We start from the raw sequence: 20585 nt of genomic DNA on the forward strand, positions 1-20585 counted from the left end.
AGGAGCGACTGAAGAAGGGACTCGTTGACACGCTAATCTGGACTGATATTCCTCATATCACACTCAAAGCTTGCTGCTGACCGACTGGCTCAAGAAGCTCTGCTGTTCCTTCAAAATATCAACACACTCCGTCACCATCTCCTCCAAGATCTGTCCCGCCGGCTGAATCGCCTTGATCGCACCGGCGACCTGTCCCATCAAGAAAGGAATGTCAACATCCACCTCGTTGTCCATGTCCTGCTGTAACGGCACAACGCCACTCTCGCACAGCTTCTTGACCTCCTCTGGTCGATCTACCTCCCAGCCCTTGATGTAGTCGTTCATGCGCACACGGAGAGGACGTCCTGACACGACCAACGTGCGAAGCGTGTCCTCGAATTGAGCAGTCACAACGGCCTCCTTGTGTAGCTTGCTGCAGCCAGCCTCCTCGGATGCAACAAAGCGCGTTCCCACCCAAGCTCCCTGAGCTCCGTACGAGAGCGATGCCGCGAGGGACTTGCCATTGTAGATTCCACCTGCAGCGACGACCATTGCTGGCTTACCCGTCATGGGACTGGTGTACTGCCTTGCGACCTCCACGACAGAGGGGATGAGAATGCTTGTGGCAATGTCGCCGGTGTGTCCACCGCCCTCACCGCCCTGCGCACAGACAATGTCCACACCAGCCTTGAGAGCCTTGTGTGCGTGCTTGGGGTGTCCGACCATGTTCATGATGAGGATGCCCGCCTCGTGCAGTCTCTTGATGACGTGTGGAGGCGGCACCCCGACGGCGGAGACGAATAGACTAGCCTTCTCTTCAATCGTAACGGTGATGAGCTCGTCGAGGTGGCCGTGGGTGTAGTCATGGTTGGTCTTGCGCGCGGAGCCTCCGACTTGAGGGAGAGCGAGATCGACGCCGAAGGGGAGCGACTTGTCTTTCAGGTTCTCTTTGATTTCGTGTATGATCGTCCGGAGCTGATCGGGCGTATAGCCGAGTCCACCGATCACACCGAGGCCGCCGGCGTTGGATACGGCTGCTGCAAGAGGGCCGGAGGATGTGCGTGCCATGCCGGCGAGAATGACGGGGTACTCGATTCCGAGCAGCTCGCATAGCGGCGTCTTGAGATATGGGCGAGGCATGATGGATGGGGGTGCTGTGGGAGGAAGAGCAGGGTGGAATGGGAGAGCTGAGAGGGAGAGGAGCGTAGAAAGAAGGATGAAGCCAAAGAGGGAGTGTGGAGGGTATACGGTGCTATGAAATAGAGTACTCTCCTTCTTGATCTGCAGTCGACACTGTTCGGTCGACTCGAAGCTCGTACCTCCTACAAAGTGCAGTGGAGAGCTCCCGTCGTTCGGCGATGGACTCACTCAGTCGTCCTTGCCGAAGCCGAACCGAGGCGAGGCGAGGCGTCTGGAGAAATCGCGGGGAGACTTTCGACTTTCAGTCCACATCGAAAGGTGCCTGAGGTAATTCTCGGAGACATACCTTACTCTCTGTGCGACTTCACCCTTCCAGTCCTTCAGTGTTCACGACTCACGGTTCTCGTCGGACTTGGCCAAGAAACTTCGAGGTAGAATGCAGCCCATCGGAAGGGATTCATACCTCCGTGATCCCGCTCAAATTGCACCACATGTGTCTGACTCCATAGGCTTGGACTGTGCAGTCTGTGCCAGAGAAGGGCAGTATGATTCGAGAAGGATGTGTCTATAAGAGGAATGAGAGCAACGACAATACTTTCGTCCTTCGAGCTTACACTATACCTACCAAGCCACTGGAGTCCGAGTTGCGTAGTGCGGTTTGAGCGGAGCTATGGAGGTACGTGGGTGCAAAGGCCGGATGACGGGAGGATCCCTTTTACCGTCTACTCTCTCCAGGAAATTGTTGTGTTGCATGAGTGAGTGTGAAAGTAAGGTAGGCCGACCCTCCATCCGAAAGCAAAACAGCAATTTGTCAAAAGTCGGCTTTCGAGCTTTCACCTGGAATACTGCGCTCTTTACAGTTGGAAAAGTGGTACTTAGATAGCCGTGTACAAACTCCAAAATACGGGCTCTTATATAGTGTAAGTGAAGGTATATTTCTATCGTTGTTGCATTAAGAATCGTGCGTCCAAAGTTGGAGGGTCGCTTCGAAGCCATATGCCAAAAGTTTCCGTTTTGCTGTCGGGTGCTTGGCCGACAATAATGCAGGTACTAGTAATTCTACGTCATATGAATGGATATGTGGGGGCTCATTGGAGGCGCTGAATTCTGTCAATCTGTCCTCTTCGAGAAATAATAATCAAAGTACCTTTCCGCGACTGCATACGCCCCACAACCTCGAACATTCCATCAAAGCCATACAAATCGCCGTATCTTCCCCGTGGAATTGATTCTTCGACATTGCATCTGCAGACCATGATAGGAAGAGAGTAAAGCGGTCCACCGAAGAAGGAGAGGCAGACGTTACCGAAACGGCCTGGAGATCGAACCATCCCTCTACAATACCACAATACACCATGGACGACGCATACTCGCGATCTACCGCCGAGGTGCTCAAGCACTTCCAAGTCACTGAGCAGAGCGGCCTCTCCGAGAGCGCCGTGGAGGCATCGAGGCAAAAGCACGGCAAGAATGGTACGCCAAACCACACAAACCTCTTGATTGATTCAATTAACACGTCCCAGCCATCCCAGAAGATCCTCCAACGCCACTTTGGGAGCTCGTCCTGGAACAATTCAAAGATCAACTCGTACTGATCCTCCTCGGTTCCGCCGCCATCTCATTCGTCCTCGCGCTTTTCGAAGACGAGGAAGGCTGGACCGCATTCGTCGATCCCGCAGTCATCCTCACGATCCTCATCCTCAACGCCGTCGTAGGTGTGAGCCAAGAAAGCTCGGCGGAGAAGGCCATTGCGGCTTTGCAAGAGTATAGCGCCAACACAGCCAAGGTCATTCGCGATGGAAAGATCAAGTCGGTCAAGGCGGAAGATTTGGTACCCGGCGATGTGGTCGATGTGGCGGTGGGAAACCAGGTACCAGCCGACTGCAGGCTGTTGAGCATCAACAGCAACAGCTTTCGCGTGGATCAAAGCATTTTGACGGGAGAAAGCGAAAGCGTGATAAAAGAGACCTATGCTGTGAAGGACACCCAGGCTGTCAAGCAGGATCAGGTCAACATGCTCTTCTCCGGAACGACTGTCGTTACTGGTCATGCCCATGCGATTGTCGTATTGACCGGAACGAACACCGCTATCGGTGACATTCACGAGAGCATCACCTCGCAGATTTCGCAGCCAACACCACTCAAGGAGAAGCTGAACGAATTTGGCGATGTCCTCGCTAAAGTCATCTCTGGAATCTGCATCTTGGTCTGGTTGATCAATATTCAGCATTTCAACGATCCTTCTTTTGGCGGTTCTTGGACCAAGGGCGCCATCTACTACCTCAAGATCGCGGTCTCTCTCGGAGTGGCTGCCATCCCAGAAGGTCTTGCTGTTGTCATTACGACCTGTCTCGCACTGGGAACTCGCACCATGGCTAAGAAGAACGCCATCGTGCGCAGTCTGCCCTCCGTGGAGACTCTCGGCAGCTGCAGTGTCATCTGCTCCGACAAAACTGGTACTCTCACCACCAACCAGATGAGTGTGAACAGTATTGCATACATCAACGAAGCTCAGTCAGGACTGGAAGAGATGCAGGTCGAAGGCACCAGCTTCTCGCCGGATGGCGCAGTGTCCAGAAATGGCAAAGTCATCGAGTGGGCCGCTGCGACCTCAAAGACAATTGCGCAAATGATGGAAGTCGCTGCGATTTGCTGCGATGCCGAATTGTCCTACGACAGCGAGACAAATCTCTTTACCAGCATCGGCGAGCCGACCGAGGGTGCATTGAAGGTCCTCGCGGAAAAGATCGGCACGCCCGACCAGTCTTACAATTCTCAAAAGGCCAAGGCCCGTCCCCAGGAGAAACGCGATCTGGCCAGCAGGTACTATCACAGCAAGGCAAACAAGTTGAGGACCTATGAGTTCTCCCGCGATCGGAAGAGCATGTCCGTGCTTGTGAACGGCGGCAACACCCAACGACTACTTGTCAAAGGTGCCCCGGAATCGATCCTCGAGCGATGCAGCCACTGCCTGGTCGGCAGCGATGGCAAGCAGGCTAAGCTCTCGGATAAACTCGCGTCGGCCGTGCAAAAAGAGATCACTGACCTTGCGAAGAAAGGACTTCGTGTCATTGCTCTCGCCAGCATCAGCAATGTCACTGGAGATGTTCAGAACGCCAAGACTTCTAAAGACTATCTCCAGCTCGAACAGAACATGACCCTCCTCGGTCTGGTTGGCATGCTGGATCCACCTCGCCCTGAGGTCGCCGGTGCTATCAAGAAGTGCCGTTCTGCCGGCATTCGCGTTGTTGTCATTACTGGCGACAACCAGAACACTGCCGAGACCATCTGCCGTCAGATTGGGGTCTTTGGCCAGAACGAGGATCTCACAGGCAAGAGCTACACCGGACGGGAGTTTGATAACCTCAGCGAAAGTGAGAAGCTCCAGGCTGCGAAACGGGCTTCTCTCTTCTCTCGCACCGAGCCTTCCCACAAGTCTAAACTTGTCGACCTTCTACAGTCTGCTGGTGAAGTCGTCGCCATGACAGGTGATGGCGTCAACGATGCTCCGGCATTGAAGAAGAGTGACATCGGTGTGGCCATGGGAACCGGTACCGATGTTGCAAAGCTCGCCGCCGACATGGTCCTTGCCGATGACAACTTCGCCACCATTGAGGTCGCCGTCGAGGAAGGTCGCTCCATCTACAACAACACCCAGCAATTTATCCGCTATCTCATCTCTTCGAACATTGGAGAGGTCGTCTCCATCTTCCTCACTGCGGCGCTCGGCATGCCTGAGGCTCTGATTCCGGTCCAGCTTCTGTGGGTGAACCTGGTTACCGATGGTCTTCCCGCCACGGCTTTGTCTTTCAACCCCAAGGATAACGACATCATGAAGCGCCCACCCCGCCGCCGTGACGAGCCACTGATTAGCGGGTGGTTGTTCTTTCGTTACATGGTCATCGGCACTTACGTCGGTCTGGCAACTGTTGGAGGGTACGCATGGTGGTTTATGTTCTATGAGCACGGCCCTCAGATCACTTTTTACCAACTGGTAAGTGCAAAAACATTTCAACGACAGACTCAATTGCTAACGTCCTCAACAGAGCCACTTCCACCGCTGCTCTACATCATTCCCACTCATCTCCGGCGGCTGCAGCATTTTCTCGGACAATTCTGCTCGCACAGCTTCAACCATCTCGCTCTCCATTCTGGTCGTGATTGAAATGCTCAACGCTATGAACGCATTGTCGTCCTCGGAATCTCTGCTAACCCTCCCACTTTGGCGCAATATGATCCTGGTTTATGCCATCACTCTCAGTATGGCTCTTCACTTTGCTCTTCTATACACCCCAATCTTGCAGGGCATCTTCGGTATCGTGCCGCTTGGATGGGACGAGTGGAAGATTGTGCTGGCATGGAGCGCGCCGATCATCCTTATTGATGAGGTGCTGAAAGGCATGGAGAGGGCTTTCTTTATGGAGACGACCGAGGGCAACCAAGAGCAGGCTAGGAGGAGCAAGAAATCGGAGTAGAGCTTCTTTTCATTTTTGGCTGTCGGGATGGCCATGTCAATACAGGTTGTAGATCTAGATTGCTGTACCAGACGTCAGACAGCCTCTCACTCAGAATCATAGTCCCGCTCTGCCCGTCAGGGTTACACCGACTGGTACACCATTCGTTCGCGCTGCTCTTCAGGATTCCTTGTTCATTCTCGCCCTACCGTGGATTTGCCGTCGTACACGAGGCGCTGCGCGTTGCAACAGATCTCGCGCTGGAAGGCGAGTGCTTTCTTCGATCTTCGCCATCTCCAGCGACTCGTGACTTCGAAGGGGTCTAGTACACGACATTCTTCAATTTCCAAGCTGAGGCTGCTCACTCTCGCCTTTCTCCTGCCCGCTACAGTACTGGCCGCGTCCGCCGCCGTCCCTGAGGCCAGCTACGAAACTCAAGGAGGACCTCTCATCCACGCCTACGAATGTGCGAAACATGTACAGACCAACGACTTATGTACCAACTTCGGGTTTCGTTGCACCGGCAATTGTCTCAACGCCGGCACCAAGCGGAATCATTGGTATGGCCGCTGCCATAAGTACGTCGCATCATGTGATGCCGTTCCGTCACTCTCCAGCATCTGGTTTCGGACTATGCGAACCTCTTGCTATTAAACAGAGTCCATCGGCTACAAGCACCTAAAAGCAGCGGCACAAGCGCCCCCCAAAATTGTCGTCGCCATCCAGATCCCATGCATCTTGATCAGCTAATACTCTGAGTGCTGCCCAGCACGTTGTGGCTTCCATTCCGATGCTCGACGTAGGCGCATATCCTTGATGGCTGCCACTTCATTCTCGCTACAGGCTGGCAAAGCGTATCACAACGAGAACCAGCCGCTCATTGCAGTCCATGGTCATTGAAAAGCCATATTTGATTGCTCATTGCACTCTATTTGTTGCCGCCCTTGTCCGCAAGCGCTCACCAGCATCTGAATCTGTCGTTTCCACCACTGAGTGGGTATTGTGTCGTCTGCTCAGAAGTCCTTCCGCACATTCCGTCCCCTCAGTCCTCCATCGCGTCCTCGTTCTTCGCATCCACAGCCATGGCCTTTTCCTTCTTGCCAAATCCCAACATCTCTTTTCCCCTGCCCAATGCAGCCTTCATCGATCCCCTCCTCTCAGCCTCACCCGCCGAAGTCTTTCGAATCGTCTTCTCGCCATTGCCATTCGCAGTTACGTTCCCATTCGCGGACCCATTCTCGCCCTTTAACGTCGTCATGTTTCCCTGACCTCCGCGCCCCCAGTGAAAAGTGCCCTTCATCTCCTTGCTGTGATGCGCCGGCGTGTCGACATCCTGTGCCGCACGCGCAGCGTCGTCATCCTTCTTCTTCGTCATGTTTCCCGCGCCGCCGCGGCCGGTCGTGAAGGTCTGCGATTTGATCGTGGGCGTTGCGAGGTCGGTTGCTTTCACATTCTCGGCGGGCTTGCTGTTGATGTTGCCTGCGCCGCCGCGGCCGTGGGATCGTGTGGCGACAACGGCCGGTCGTGCCTCTCTGATGACAACCGGTGGTGGGCCGGTCTCGGTCATGATTGGAACGTGTGAATTGAAGATGATGCGGTTGCGCTGGTGGAAGAGATGGCGCAAACGGAAGTTTGCAGGTGGGGATGATGCGGCCGGAGTTTTGACGAGAGGAATGGAGCTTGTGGATGTAGGGACTGTGGACGGCGAGAACGGTTCAACTCATTTGCGAATGTCGAACCTTGACTTATCTTGCCCCTTCCAGAGCATCAGAGACACATCACAACCGCCGCAAGGGATTGTCGAACGACATGCCAGATCTCTCCATGCCAAGTGCTGAGCCATTGCTGGTCGGTGTCTTGGTGCTGGAGGTCAGTGGCGCCAAGCGATGGTTCTATCGGCCGTCTGGTAGAACTAGCGCTGTACGTAATTCGTCCTCTCATCGAAAAACTCCACCGACAAGGTTGGAACCGCATCCCGATTCTTGAACATCGTCAAAACAACACTTTCACGTGCGAATGGACATTTCTCAAAGAGGAAGGCATCTCAAGTGAAGTGAATGACTGAAGGGCCAGGTGTTGCATGCAGGAGGGGAGAGATAAGAGAAGTGTCAGTCTGATTCGCCGGCGACAGGCATCACCCTGGTCCGAGGACGACTTGAACTTTCACGCGGCGTAGCTCTAGAATAATCGACTTCGACCTTACACACGACCGCGACATCAGCATTCCTATCACAATCACGACAACAGCTCATAACATGGGAACGACGCCGATCATGTCCTCCTCGATGGAGATCGTCTCTCGCAGTCTGGTCCCTCGTCTTTCGTGGACAGCGAGCTCTATTCGCCCTGCGACCACCTCCTTCGCTCGACACCACACCTCCCCACAGCAGCAACAACTCCCCCCTCGCTCCACCGCGACCGCAGCCTTCGCCCGGAACGCATGGGCATCTCGTCGCGCATCACCGTCCTCAATTCGGCACGCCGCCGCCCGCGCCTTTTCCACCACAGCCCCACTCAAGAAAGACCACCACTTCGACACCCTCAAATTCGTGCGGTCCCTCGAGGCCTCCGGTTTCTCCAAAGCGCAGTCCGAATCCATTATGCGCGTACTCGACTCCGTCATCGAAGAGTCCATCCAAAACCTCACCCGCACCATGGTCCTGCGGGAAGACCAAGAAAAGGCGACCTACACACAAAAAGTCGACTTTGCGAAACTTCGATCAGAATTGCTGACGGCGGACTCGTCCGAGTCGGCGCTCACGCGGGCGAGTCACGAGAGGTTGACCAACGATCTGGCCAAGCTAAACAATCGGCTGAGAGATGAGGTGCAGCGCACGCAGGCGAGCGTGAGGCTCGATCTCAATCTGGAAAAAGGCAGGATCCGGGAAGAGGCGAATAGTCAGGATTTAAAGATCAAGGAGACAGAGACGAGAATCGAGCAGGAGAGTGCGGCGTTGAGGGAGAGGTTGGAGGCGGTCAAATTCTCGACGCTGCAATGGTTGATGGGCGTGTGTACGGGTACGGCGGCCATCATTCTCGGTGTGTGGAGGTTGTTGATGTAGGAGGAATCATTGCGCATCGTATCGAGATGAACCAACCACCACACCGTGCCGCACCCAAGTGCAATTCGCCTACGCCATGCTCGCTTCTCAAAGCTATGTCGTTGCCAAGCTGCTCCATCTGGACCATCGGTTCAAGCTCACTTACGAGATCACTTCAATTCATCTCACCCCTCATCAGCTGAAGATCAGTTCAGGTAGAAGTGCAGACGGCTAAGTCCAAGAAGCTGCGACCACAGTTTAGGCGCTTTCCGTCAAACAAACTTCTTTTAGCCCGACAGAGCTTACAGACACAGCCGCGATATGGCTTCGAATCTCAAGCACAACGCGAGCGATGCCAGCTCGGGCCGCGGACGAAGGGAGATGATGAGCGACCTCAAGCCCTTGTATGTTCAGACCTGGTCGACCAAAGGACTTCCCGACCTCTGAGGAGGGATCACTCGGCCATACCCGGGTGCAATAGCAACTACCACGATCAGGCCGAGTGGCAGGGCAAAGACACGATTGAGGTCGTCATGAACGGCGTTCAAGCCATAAAGGATCACGGAGCTCGGCGTCGTACTCAGGCGAGGTCTTCATCGTGAACATCAAGTACCAGGATGCGCTCGTGCGGCTGAAGCGAGCTATGCACCATGTGAAAGATGACCCCCGGGTACCCCATGCCAGAGGAGCACGATGTCCGTGCTAACTGGCAATGGCGGCACTGCTGAGGACCCGATCATACCCGTCGAGTTGATCTCTGCAGCGATGCTGCTCTGCGCGGGAGTCACCATTGTGCTCATGGAGACCGAGCCATTTTGTCTGAATGCGATGCACGTTGGGATCTTCAAGTTCTGGCGTCGGCCCAGGCCTTCATTTTACACACGTCGCGTTGTCTCACAACGCGCCTGAAACAACCTCGTAGATCGAGCTGTGAAGTAGGGTCTACACATGCTGTTCAGTGCGGCCACCCAACGTGGAAACCGCAATGATTGGTGATGATGCAGAAATGTGGGATGGTAAGATGATCGGCGAACCTTGATGATGTCTGATTCAGGCCAAGCAATGCAAGACGGGGCTGTTCGGAGTTTGGTCCTGCTCGCCGGCACTCGTTCGGATACGGAAAGGACTGAACAATTTGCATGAGAATGGTGAGACTTCCAGAAACGAAGAAGGGCTGGACAGTGTACCCATGGATTCTAGAAATCCCGCGAAGCTCTGATCTTCAACTGGACGCGTCGTCGATGAGCAACGCCACGATGACCTTGCTGCTCTCCATGCGTGAACTTTTACCACGTCGACGATGTCAACTTGCATGACACAGTAATTCGTAGTGTGTACAGACCGATATCTCCGTGCTTCCGCTCAAACTGCACCATCCACGCCAACCGTGCGATACCTGTACGGTGAAAGTGGTGCGGAAATTTGGGGATGTGTGCAACACGATCGTTGTTCTTATGGTCTTGTTAGCAATGTGTCTCTAAGCTACCGTGTGGCCTGGCCTGCACCGCACGAGGTAGGCTTAATTGGGTTGGTTTGGAGTGTTGCAGTTTGAGCGGAAGGACGGAGGTAGCTTTTCTCGAGTCGAGGGCAAAGGCTGATGAGGGATGAGGGTGACGACAAGCATCTCTGCGGCTCAAGAGTACTTGGTTGAAAGGGCAACAGCAGCAGCAGATTTCGACGCAGGGCAGATCTGGCCCGAAGATTGTGCACAGTGCAGCGTGCTGATCGCAGCATCATGTCGACGGCATTTTGGTGATGACCTCAGCGAAGGTCATATTCCATCTTCTCGTTGTGAGTTACTATTGCTAACAGGAAATGCATGGCACGATCACTGGGAAGTATCACAACTCGTCGGCTGTAATAAATGAAGAGTACGCTTGCCTTGAAACTCAGCAGCGAAACACGTTGGCACATTGACACAGCGGGGTGGCATGATCGCAAAAGGCTCGCCTGATCGAGCAAATCTGAGCCGAGCTGGCCGTAGCCACGCGACGTGAAAATTGGACTGCTTGGTCGAGATTTGCGCAATCGTCTCGCGCAGGACCCAATCTTCTACCAATCCGCCCCCAAAATGCCCTGCATCTGAGCAGAATTTGGCGGGGAAGAAGTGAGACCAGAATCACCAGATGATGTCCCCTTTGCTCCAGGGCACGGTAGAGGTGACGAGAGGCAGACGTCGTATACCAGGTGCTCGGGTTGAGGGTTTACCTAGTACTCTGAGAAAAGGAAACAGACGCTTGACAGACGGGAGTAATCCGACATGCTCTCACAGGGCAAGGTCGAAGCGTGTGTCTGTGGGTTGTTTCCGCGTCGCGGTGCGTTCCAGGATCCAGAACCGCCGCGGCCGGTCTTTTCTCCAAGTTCACCAGAACGCCTCTTCGGCCGCTCCGGACGTTGCGGCCTTGCGATTCTGTGAGAGGGGCATGGCGTGATGAGAGCCGATGCGATGCCCGAATGCATTATGCCACCGTTGACAGTTGTATCGGCGTGGAACTCAATATCGCCCGGCATCAACGACGACTGCGTGGAAGGGTCATCGCAGGTGAGATGCCCGAATGTGGCAGTGATGGTCGGAGCATGACGATTCCGAAGATCCCCTCACCTTTCATCTCTGCCCACAGTCCAATCTGCGCCTTCGCCGGGCATCGTGATCATCCGGAGCGAGTCTGCTGCACATATCGCAATGCAGCGTGCGACATGGCTGTGCGATACCATCGGATTGGCGTGGATTTTGTCATGCTGAGACCTCACCCATCCCAGATATCCTGGATTGTGTGAGATTTTTGCGCCATCGAGGGCCTGGGCGAGGGGCCGAAAAGCGACTGCGTCTGAGACATCACCATAGGGCCGCGTCCGGTCCTCGAGAGCCAAGACGAAGCACCACCTCCATCTCATTCGACCCGGCGGTTCCATACAGCAAAAAGCAGCGTGTAGTGCGATATCGAGGACAACCTCCGCTGTATGGGGCATGGCGTCGCAGCGCGGATAGAGTTTTGGGGGTGCTGATCTGGATGCGGTTCGTCCCACCCACGTCCACGCTCTCGCACTAACGCACCGCACATCGTAGCTGCATGCTATGGCGTTTCTGCGAGAGCCTTGAGAGCTGTACTGTACACGCGAGCGTGGGCGTGGCAAGTCTTCGCCATATACTCTCTCGGTGCCCCCGGTAGGTCCGCTTCAGCATTGTTCTTACACCCACTCAACCCTTGCTCTCACGCTCACCGACAGATCTCCTTCCTGTTGCATCACTCTCTCATCATTGTTCGTGCTCGTCTCGTGCCGAGTCGCCAACGACAGACATATACCTTGGTCACCCGCTCTCGGATGTGGGGAGCTCGTGCATGATCAATTCCGCCGAGGAGCACAGCATGCGCTCGACCAAGGTCTACTGTCAACGTCCAACACATTGAGAACAGGTAACGACTTGGGGTCCTGCAATTCCACCAAACCAACCTTCGATTACACCCGCGAACTCGGCCCGCATCCAGCACGATGAATCCCTCACGACCCACCAGTTCTCGCTCATCGAGACCGTTTAGTGTTCCAGCGCTGCCTTTTCGCGGTCCCGCCCGGACGGTGAAACTCTTTGATGGTACACAACGAACAACTCGAGCTTGGGACGGACTGCGAAGGGTACGCAACAGACTTCTGAGGGCGGCAGGCAAAGTGGCTAATGACACTCTCAGGATTCCGAGCTTTGGGTGGACTCCGGCGACTGTATGGTCCATCTCTACGCACCTGCAACCTCACGCCGTGGCGCTAGCTTCAAGATCCCTCTCGAGCTGCTGGAGCAGACGAACAGTCCGCATCTGCTGAAGCAGTGTCTCCACAGGCCTACCAAGACCGCAGCTTCGATCAGCAGCGACGACAATGGTTCTGACAGCGGTTATGGCGCCTCGGTATCAGACGACTCGTCAGCTCGTTGTTCCGAACTCTATCTCTCCGCACCAATTGAACTCACCCGAGCAGAAGCATTCTCGTACCACGTCGGAACACGCAACTACTTCGCCTACCTCCTTCGCAAACCGATCGTTGGAGAGGACTTTGGCGTCTCGCTCGCACATTTGTGGAAGAGAATTGAAGTATGGCAGCCTCATTGCAACGCTTCGGAGATTTTTCAGGAATACTGTCTAGAACAAGGCTATCTTGACCTGGCTGGCAATCTCGAATATGCATCCGCTGCTTTGTATTGGTCTGAATTGGCCCGGGTCCAAAACGTTTGGGTCGATGCTTTCGTTCACTGCGTTGGCATGGAAGGCCAGTTTGACCCCGAGCAAGGATCAAGACTCAGCAGTACGACCCGAGAATTGATTGCGAAAGCGTCTCGCGAGATGCACCAGCACGTGGCCGAGTCAACACGATCCCTCGGTACCTTCTTGGAGAAAGAGCTAGGACCACAAAACGTCGGCCTCACGAAACCCCTCCGCGATCACCTCGACCGCTTCCGAAGTATGCTTCACACCTACCAGGTGAATGAGGTCGGCTACTTTCCCCGTGGTCCATCCGAGCCATGGGACAAACGCCTCTGGACTCGCATGTATGATGACTTCCGAAGTCTCTACAAATACCTCGCCGACACGAAGTCATCCACCGATTTGGCGAGCGGTCGTGGCATAAGTGGAGGCCTGTGCGTATCGCAGAACATCCAGGCCTTCGACGGGAGCAAGTCGTACCAGCCTCTGCCGTATACTCTTCCGCTATTGCCGGGCAACAACACACGCACTGCTCGTATGAGTCTGCGCCACATGCGAAGATCTCGAACCCCTCTCGACCAAGAATTTCTCGAACGGGCTACCAACTCGGACAACTGCCGAGTCATGGCCAACTCTCTGGTTAAGGCGTACATGAAGTTCGAACGCCGGAGTCTGGAAGAGAAAGTCGCACCCGCGGAGGCTCGTAAAGTGCGATGGCTTCTCGTGTATGGTGTGTTGCAGACGCTGGTCAGCATGACGAATGCGCCAAAAGAGGTGCGGAATACCCAGACTCCGTCCTACCCGCTATGCGTTTCTACGAAAGGATGTCCTGCCTGGGCAACGAAGGAGAGTGCAGCAGTCCGATTGCAAGAGGCAGCTCTACGTCGATTCGTTGCACTTAATCCGTTGGTCGAGACGCCTGAAGTGATTAGTCCAGAGTGCGACACTCAGGCTGCCAGTGATTTCTTCTGCCATGGATACTCGGCGGGAAGAATATCCATGGGAGATGTGCTCACACGTCCAGTGTCTCGCTCTACGTCTCTCCGCTCCAGAGTAACGAGTTTGAATCGAACGGGGAGCTTGGTCCAACGCAGCATCAAAGCTCACCAGCGCTCGACTTCGTTCCAGGAAATAATTGTTCAGGGTTACGGTAACGGCGCAGGACTCACGACCCCCATAGGCCTCGACACCACCATCCCACCGAATGCCACGTCTTACATCTCCGACGACAGCCCTTCAACGACGTACTCATCGTCTTCTTGGAGCGACCGCGACGGTAATCGCTCTTCCACCGCAACATCTTACTCTTCCGACTCTGCATGCCCCGAATCGCCCGGCACTGAAATCTCATTCCGCCATGACGATATTGCGATTCGCAAGGCCGGCATCGATACCTTCGATTTCGGGTTTCAGGATCATCCATCAGTGCACAATTCGACGAAACCTCATATTCCCACAAGATCCAGCACGATCAATTCCACTCAGCGCCAAGAGAAAGGAAAGGGCATGCAAGACATCGAAGAGTGCCTTCTCGCAGCGGAGGTCCCCTTCCCATCAGGCATCGAGGAGTCTATCCGCGCGGCCGACATTCCTTTACCCTTGACTTCCGGAAGAGTGCGGCGCGCAGAGTCGCCGGCCTCGATCAGGAGCGAGGTGAGCTCGGCGAGTTCGTTCTATCCGGAAGACCCCTGCCAGGCGGCGGATATCGAGGAGACGGATGTCAGGGGTAGGAGGAGGAGCAGAGCTCTTGATCAATTGAGCTGGGTCAGTGAAACGGCGTAGGAAAAGAAGGACGACGATACGGGACGATTTTCATTTGTGCAAGGTACCATTGGACAGATTTCGTGGTTCCTCTGGTGCTGGTTCGCTACACATGTTCATGATATCCTACCTACAGAGAAATGTATGTTTGCACTTTGTAGTGACAATTTGTGATTCCTGTCGCAGTCCCATCATTCACGGCACGCTACCTTCATGATCCCGTTCAAACTGCTTCGCATGTGTCTGACTCCATGGGCTTAGACTGTGCAGTCTGCGTCAGAGAACATGCGACCCGGGAAGACTCAACAAGGCCAGACGTTGGGACTTTCATCATGAGGATCCCCTCCCAAGGCAAGGCAATTGTACACGTAATACTTATGGACCTCTTCGCCGCCTTTCCACGGAAGGCAACATATGCCCTTCCATCGCTAGAAGAGTGATAAGCAAAAGATTAACATCGTACGTCAACGGTGATCATACACTCAAGTAGATATCGGCAATGCAAACAGGCTCATAGTCAATCTCCCAGTCATATTGTGCATTTTCGCATGCGCCGCCGTCGCCGAAATCTCCATAATTAACGTTGCGGCAGGATATCGGAGCCCAGTCGAATTTGTTGCCAGAAGGACAGCGCACAGCGGCGACCGAGACGGTGGCTGCAGAGATGGCCGCGATCAGGATGGTTAAATTCTTCATGCTAGCGATGTCTGTAGGAGTGATGTTTCGTAGGGCCAGGTAGGATCGTTTCGAGCGTTGCTTAGCAATTAAGATGTGGCTTCGTGCGGGATGACTTAAGGACGCTCGAGCGAGCAGTACCTGCCTCGACATTTGTTAGTCTCAGGCGCTCAGACCACCTCGCTTAACGGGCCTATTAGCTGCAAGCAGCTGGCCCTACTGTAGGCGAGGCGCTCGAAGAGGTTAGTGCTCGCCAAGAGGGTCTGTGCTTCTGAGACTAGACATTTGTACCGTGATGGGGCCAGACCCCAGACAGACTTACGGGACAGGTGAGACATGCAATGCATTCACAAGGGCCGGGTTTCTCGTATCGAGAGGGCATGAAACGTAGTTCGAGGAGGATGTGTTTTCTCGAGAGGAACGAAAGCAAGGACGAAACTCTGGTCCCTCGAGCTCACACCATACCGACCGAGCTACTGAAGTCCAAGTTGCGTGGTGCAATTTGAGCGGAGCCATGGAGGTATCTTTCACTACCCTCCCGGCGCATAGCCTCGACTCGTCGTCCACTCCATCCCTGCCTTCCGGTCTCAAAAGTATGTCGGAGCGGCCGACATCAGGCCATCGCGAATATATCCCAAACTCAAAGAGCCAGACTTAACAACTCGGAGCGCCCGAAGGTGGCTTGCAGCTTGGTTGCGAAATCTAGAAATCTAGAATGCCCGACGTTGACGCTACTGCACGATGCACGATGAAAAAGCGTGGTCTGACCCTGCGGCTGGATAAGGAGCAGAACAAGCTTCTAGCCCTGCGGGTCTTTTCGTGAGAACTTGCCCGTCCGGACGGGTGGTGTGTTTCCCGATCTGTAAGCGACGGTTGCTTCGAATGTATCCGAGTCTGGACCCAAAAGTATGGCACGACGAGAACGGTCATCGTGAGAAGATGATCGGATTGGAGCGGAATTGTTGAGCAGGATGCCTTCTGGACGATGGGCACTTTGACAAGGCATGCTCGTAGAGTTCCCGCATCATGTCGTGCGGGTACTGCACACCCACCGACCTCCCTTCGTTGAACGGTCTCGCCACTGTGCATCGCATGATATGTACTTGTGCTGGCCACGTGGTGAAAGACTCGCGTAGGCCGAGGCGGTGGTGCCACGCTTGCAGCAACTTTAAGAGCTCCACGAGAGTTCACACCAGTCCAAATGGAAGTGGTGCACGAAGATTCGCCAGAATTGCAGTATGGGATTAAAGCTACCTCCTCGATTGCTCGAGTTGCCGAGTACCTTGTGAATCTGTGGTAACGTATCTGCTCATCTTCTGCTTCCTCGTAATAAGTTGCGAAGTCCGATTAATCATACTTGCTAGTCGCTGCCGAAGACATCCCTCCTCCGCGGCTCCACTCAAATCGGACGATGCAGCTCGAACTCGGTTGGCCTAGGTTGTACAGTCTGGGCCGGAAAGCGAGAGTTGTTGCTGCTTTGATTCCCTTTCCTAGCTTTGGTTCCTTTGTTCTCTTCTCTAGCACAGACTGCATACTCTGAGCCACCGGAGTTCGACACCTGGGTACAGTCTGAGGAGTGTCATGGAGATCCGCTGTCGCTTTCACTCGCCGCTGTGGCCGCACATTCCAGCGGCACAAACGCCTCTGACAACTCGCTTTTGTTGCTCAATGTAGACATCTTGACTAAGCTCAGAGTACCAGTAAGACCACGTTGAGAATCGCCCGTGCTCCAGTCGCTGACACATCTCAGGACCGGCGATCGGAACATTATGTGTCACCAGGATAGCTCGCATTGTATCCGTGGCGGCGTACCTGCTTGCCGTGGACTCCAGCTGTCCTCGGGCGACTCAACGATGCGAGCACTTTCCAGCGGATAAATCTGAATCCTGCTTGGAGTCAGCTTCGCTGAATCGGCACACAGTCCTAACAAAGCTTGACTGTCGCTCGTGGTACCCGAACGCGCGCTCACAAAGATCGGATTCAATTTCTCTCGGGATCTCGGCAGTCCATGCCGCAAGAGAATTGCCATCGGCTGGCCAAAGGCTCCAGGAGTTCTTGCGCCTGCACCTTTGTTGCGCGACGATCTACGCACCACCGGCAGCAACTGGTCTTGCGGGAAACCGCTTGGCACTCAACAGCACGCCCTTGACCCCCCTGATTTCCTTCTTCAAGTCCTCAACTCCGTCGTTCTTGGGTGCACCATTTGCAGGCCTCATAGTCATACCATCTTCCGCGGCCTGCCACACGGGCATACTTGCGGTGTTGTAGATCAGGCCGTCCAAATAGTGCCTTAGCTTATTGACACTGTCCAACCGATCTTTTGCCGACTCTCCAACGCTGTCGGATCCTTCCAACATCTCCGCAAAGTGTGACTGCATGATTGACATTGCAGTAGTTTCGTGATCTACGGCCGTCTTTTTCACCTCAGGCACGGAGGTGGACCGGGATGGCTGAGGCGATTCGGTTTGCGTGCCCATGTCGCGGTGGTATAGCTCGGTAGGATCGCTGGCGTCGCTCTCGGTGTCGTCAATCTCCCCTTCTGCGTTGCTCTGTTTCTTCGCTTCGGGAAGTTTGCTCACGATCTTGGATAGTCGCTCGTTGAGTTCGTCGACTTTGGTCTGGCTGTGATTGAGAAACTCATGCCTTGACTCGCAAAGACTGTCTACCATAGGTGTGATGAGCCATTTGCTTGCACCGTAGAGGATCGCTGAGAGACCACCAGCAAGGTAGATGGCATTGATGACTCTTGATGGAGTAATGAGTGGTGGAGGTTTGTGTGCTTCCACAAGGAATTCGGGATATGTGATGATCGGAGGAGGTGCTGATCGTTGTTGTACGGCAGGCGGTGGTTGTGCTGGGGGTTGCTGTTGTTGCTGGCTGAATCTCGCAAAGTCGTCGGCCTCGAACGTGGCTGGCTTTGAGTCGCTTGCTCGTGTTGCTGTGGTGGACGAGGTAGTTTCCGAGGGCGCCATCTCCGGTGCAGCATCTCCACTGACGGGATCAGCAGGAGTCTCGTCCTCGGTCGGTGTCGGTGCTATTGTTTCAATGTTATCCGTCGGTTTGGCCTCCGCTTCGGCCTGCGCGTAGACCGGATCATCTCGCGGTGGAGATTTCGGCTGGGCAGCTCGTTGCCACGCCGGTATGGATGGTTTGGGGCGGTTGTCTGACATGTCTAGGAATCGAGGGAGGGAGATGACGAGAATGTTGAAGACACAGGATGAGTACCAGCACAACACTAAGGTACCTACGAAGCACTGCCAGAGCAGTCAACTGTGAACGTCAAAGCAAGTGGCCTCGGCTCGGGGGTCGGCATCAACCACGCCGATCTCATATCTGCCTCAGGCCATCCTCCGAATCTTGGTGTACTCTCACGTCTCGTCCTCCTCCATCATATGACAGTCCCAAGGTAGCCAGAACCTCTGATCCTGTCCATTTCTACCTCCAGCATACGCAGACAGCAACCCGCCTCGACAAACTCCCTTACGATGGACCACCCGGAACGCAACAAACGCCTCAAATCCTCCTCGGGCAGGCCAATCAGCACGTCCGATTCTGGTGCGTCCAACTTGCCAGCATATCAGCCGCCTCAGCAGATCATTGGCGGCGCGCGTGGCGGCAGCGGGTAAGTCACGTCACGGAGAGAGATCCTGCACATGTCTAGAACTAGTCCGCGCACTGTACACCATGCGTTCCATTTGCACGCGCGAGGAGCTTCTTCCCCGAACGAAGCTTTGCCGGACAATCCCACCTCGACGGTGTCGTTGGACGAAGTGAGGGCAAGGTAGCGCGAAGTCAGCATTCCGCCGAGCCTACCTCAGCTACTGACTTCGTACTTCCTCCGCGATACAACCTGTTTCTGCCAATTCCTCCCCCATTGCAACGACATCACAGACATGCCTCCAGCTCGCCGTTCCGCGCGTACCGTCTCTGCCACTGCAACACGAGATGCCTCACAACCATATCCAACCACTAATCCGCGAACCAGCCCAGGCTCTTCCCGACCTTCGGCGTCCATTGCAAGACCTGCCAATGGCGCGGGCTCCCTCCGCTTGACCGTGAAAGCGCCCCCGAGCAAGCTTCGTCAAGCTACATCTGGCGGCAGCATCCCTCCAAATCCGTACGCAGATCAGAGCGAGAGTGACGATACGCCCGCACCTGCCCCACGCACGGCCCGAGCGACGAGGAATCCACGAACGGTGATCGATCCCGAGTCGGACGAGGACGAAGATGAAGATGAAGACGAAGATGCGGATGGGGAGGACCTGGACGAGGACGATGTGAACGGACAATTGGATCAGCAATTGCTTGGAAATGAGGACAGCGAGGAGGATGCGGACGGTGAGGACGACGAGGATATGGATGATCACCCAACCCCACCTGTGATCAAGCAGCAGCGAGGTACAGCGAGCGTTCGTTCGAACATCACCGTTGCTCCGCCTCCGTCCAAAGCTTTGAAGTCAGTGGAAGCTAAAGAGATGGAGGATGACGATGACGACGAGGAATTGTCCGAACTCGAATCGAATGATGATCTGGGGAACGATCAAGACGAAGACAACGACGATGAAGAGGAGGATTCGGGCAGCGACGAGGACGACGAGAACTCCCGCAGTGCCACTCCCGACCTTACAAAACTGACAAAACGGCAACGAGCCGCGTTCGAGGAGGACCCTTCATTGATGGCATTGTCGAATGAGGCACTGAAAAAGAAGCATCTCACCGACGAGGAGCATGTTCAGAGGAGAGCCGAGATGGCGCGTCGCAGGAAGAATCTCAGCGAGAAGCGTAACGAAGAGGAAAAGGTGAGCACAGCTGCATGCTCTCCGCCGAAAGAGGGCAAAGCTAACGCGTGTGCCAGATGGAAACGATCAACAAGCTTCTTCAAAAGCAAGCACCAAAACGACGTACTCGGGCTGAGATTGCAGCTGCCAACGCCGCCGAGCACTCGGGCGAAGAAGACGAGGAAGGTCGACCGAAGCCAAACTCGCTGTACGTCCGCTGGGTTAGCAACAAGGACGGCAGTCGGGTGGGTGTGCCGGAGGAATGGCTGCATGCGCCAGTTGGTGACGTCTTCCGACGGCCGGGTGGTGGGAGATTGATCGAAGAGGTTGCATAATGGTCAAGTCAACGCTGCCTCAGTCACCATTGTTCCAGCAAGAGCAACAGCAAGCTTGCGACTTTGGGTACTCTCGGGTTCGTCGAAATTATACGTCTCCTACCAAAGACCGACGCCCGCATTTGTATCGGAGCCGGGACTCGGAGCAATGTCCGAAGGATGGTTCTCGGTTACAGGTTCGCTGCAGCTTGCATTCGGGCATTTGATCATGCGAACCAAGAAGTCGTCC

General features: G+C 54.8%; 7 protein-coding genes across 7 annotated transcripts; 4 read left to right on the forward strand and 3 right to left on the reverse strand.

The window, feature by feature from the left end:
- Positions 1 to 63: 63 nt before the first annotated feature.
- On the reverse strand, positions 64 to 1262 carry MYCGRDRAFT_74181 (uncharacterized protein; the record flags this gene model as incomplete). The annotated part of the gene is made up of 1 exon (XM_003851027.1): positions 64 to 1262. The coding sequence occupies one exon, from the start codon at positions 1117 to 1119 to the stop codon at positions 64 to 66; it is 1056 nt and encodes a 351-aa protein (XP_003851075.1).
- A 998-nt stretch (positions 1263 to 2260) lies between these two features.
- On the forward strand, positions 2261 to 5676 carry MYCGRDRAFT_61029 (calcium transporter ATPase; the record flags this gene model as incomplete). The annotated part of the gene is made up of 3 exons (XM_003850720.1): positions 2261 to 2592; positions 2643 to 5113; positions 5166 to 5676. The coding sequence occupies 3 exons, from the start codon at positions 2475 to 2477 to the stop codon at positions 5592 to 5594; spliced, it is 3018 nt and encodes a 1005-aa protein (XP_003850768.1).
- An 828-nt stretch (positions 5677 to 6504) lies between these two features.
- MYCGRDRAFT_105272 (uncharacterized protein) lies at positions 6505 to 7310 on the reverse strand (the record flags this gene model as incomplete). The annotated part of the gene is made up of 1 exon (XM_003851026.1): positions 6505 to 7310. One exon carries the CDS (start codon positions 7138 to 7140, stop codon positions 6616 to 6618), a length of 525 nt encoding a protein of 174 aa, XP_003851074.1.
- A 536-nt stretch (positions 7311 to 7846) lies between these two features.
- On the forward strand, positions 7847 to 9061 carry MYCGRDRAFT_94593 (uncharacterized protein; the record flags this gene model as incomplete). Its single annotated transcript, XM_003850721.1, has 2 exons — positions 7847 to 8581; positions 9029 to 9061. 2 exons carry the CDS (start codon positions 7847 to 7849, stop codon positions 9059 to 9061), a joined length of 768 nt encoding a protein of 255 aa, XP_003850769.1.
- A 1813-nt stretch (positions 9062 to 10874) lies between these two features.
- MYCGRDRAFT_94594 (uncharacterized protein) lies at positions 10875 to 15145 on the forward strand (the record flags this gene model as incomplete). Its single annotated transcript, XM_003850722.1, has 6 exons — positions 10875 to 10900; positions 11460 to 11547; positions 12301 to 14571; positions 14705 to 14710; positions 15001 to 15027; positions 15086 to 15145. 6 exons carry the CDS (start codon positions 10875 to 10877, stop codon positions 15143 to 15145), a joined length of 2478 nt encoding a protein of 825 aa, XP_003850770.1.
- A 2182-nt stretch (positions 15146 to 17327) lies between these two features.
- On the reverse strand, positions 17328 to 18413 carry MYCGRDRAFT_94595 (uncharacterized protein; the record flags this gene model as incomplete). The annotated part of the gene is made up of 1 exon (XM_003851025.1): positions 17328 to 18413. The coding sequence occupies one exon, from the start codon at positions 18411 to 18413 to the stop codon at positions 17328 to 17330; it is 1086 nt and encodes a 361-aa protein (XP_003851073.1).
- A 315-nt stretch (positions 18414 to 18728) lies between these two features.
- On the forward strand, positions 18729 to 20433 carry MYCGRDRAFT_110255 (uncharacterized protein; the record flags this gene model as incomplete). Its single annotated transcript, XM_003850723.1, has 3 exons — positions 18729 to 18865; positions 19229 to 20042; positions 20099 to 20433. The coding sequence occupies 3 exons, from the start codon at positions 18729 to 18731 to the stop codon at positions 20354 to 20356; spliced, it is 1209 nt and encodes a 402-aa protein (XP_003850771.1).
- Between the last annotated feature and the right edge of the window lie 152 nt (positions 20434 to 20585).

The sequence above is a fragment of the Zymoseptoria tritici genome, chromosome 7 (genome assembly GCF_000219625.1).
Source record: "Zymoseptoria tritici IPO323 chromosome 7, whole genome shotgun sequence".
Lineage (NCBI taxonomy): Eukaryota > Fungi > Ascomycota > Dothideomycetes > Mycosphaerellales > Mycosphaerellaceae > Zymoseptoria > Zymoseptoria tritici.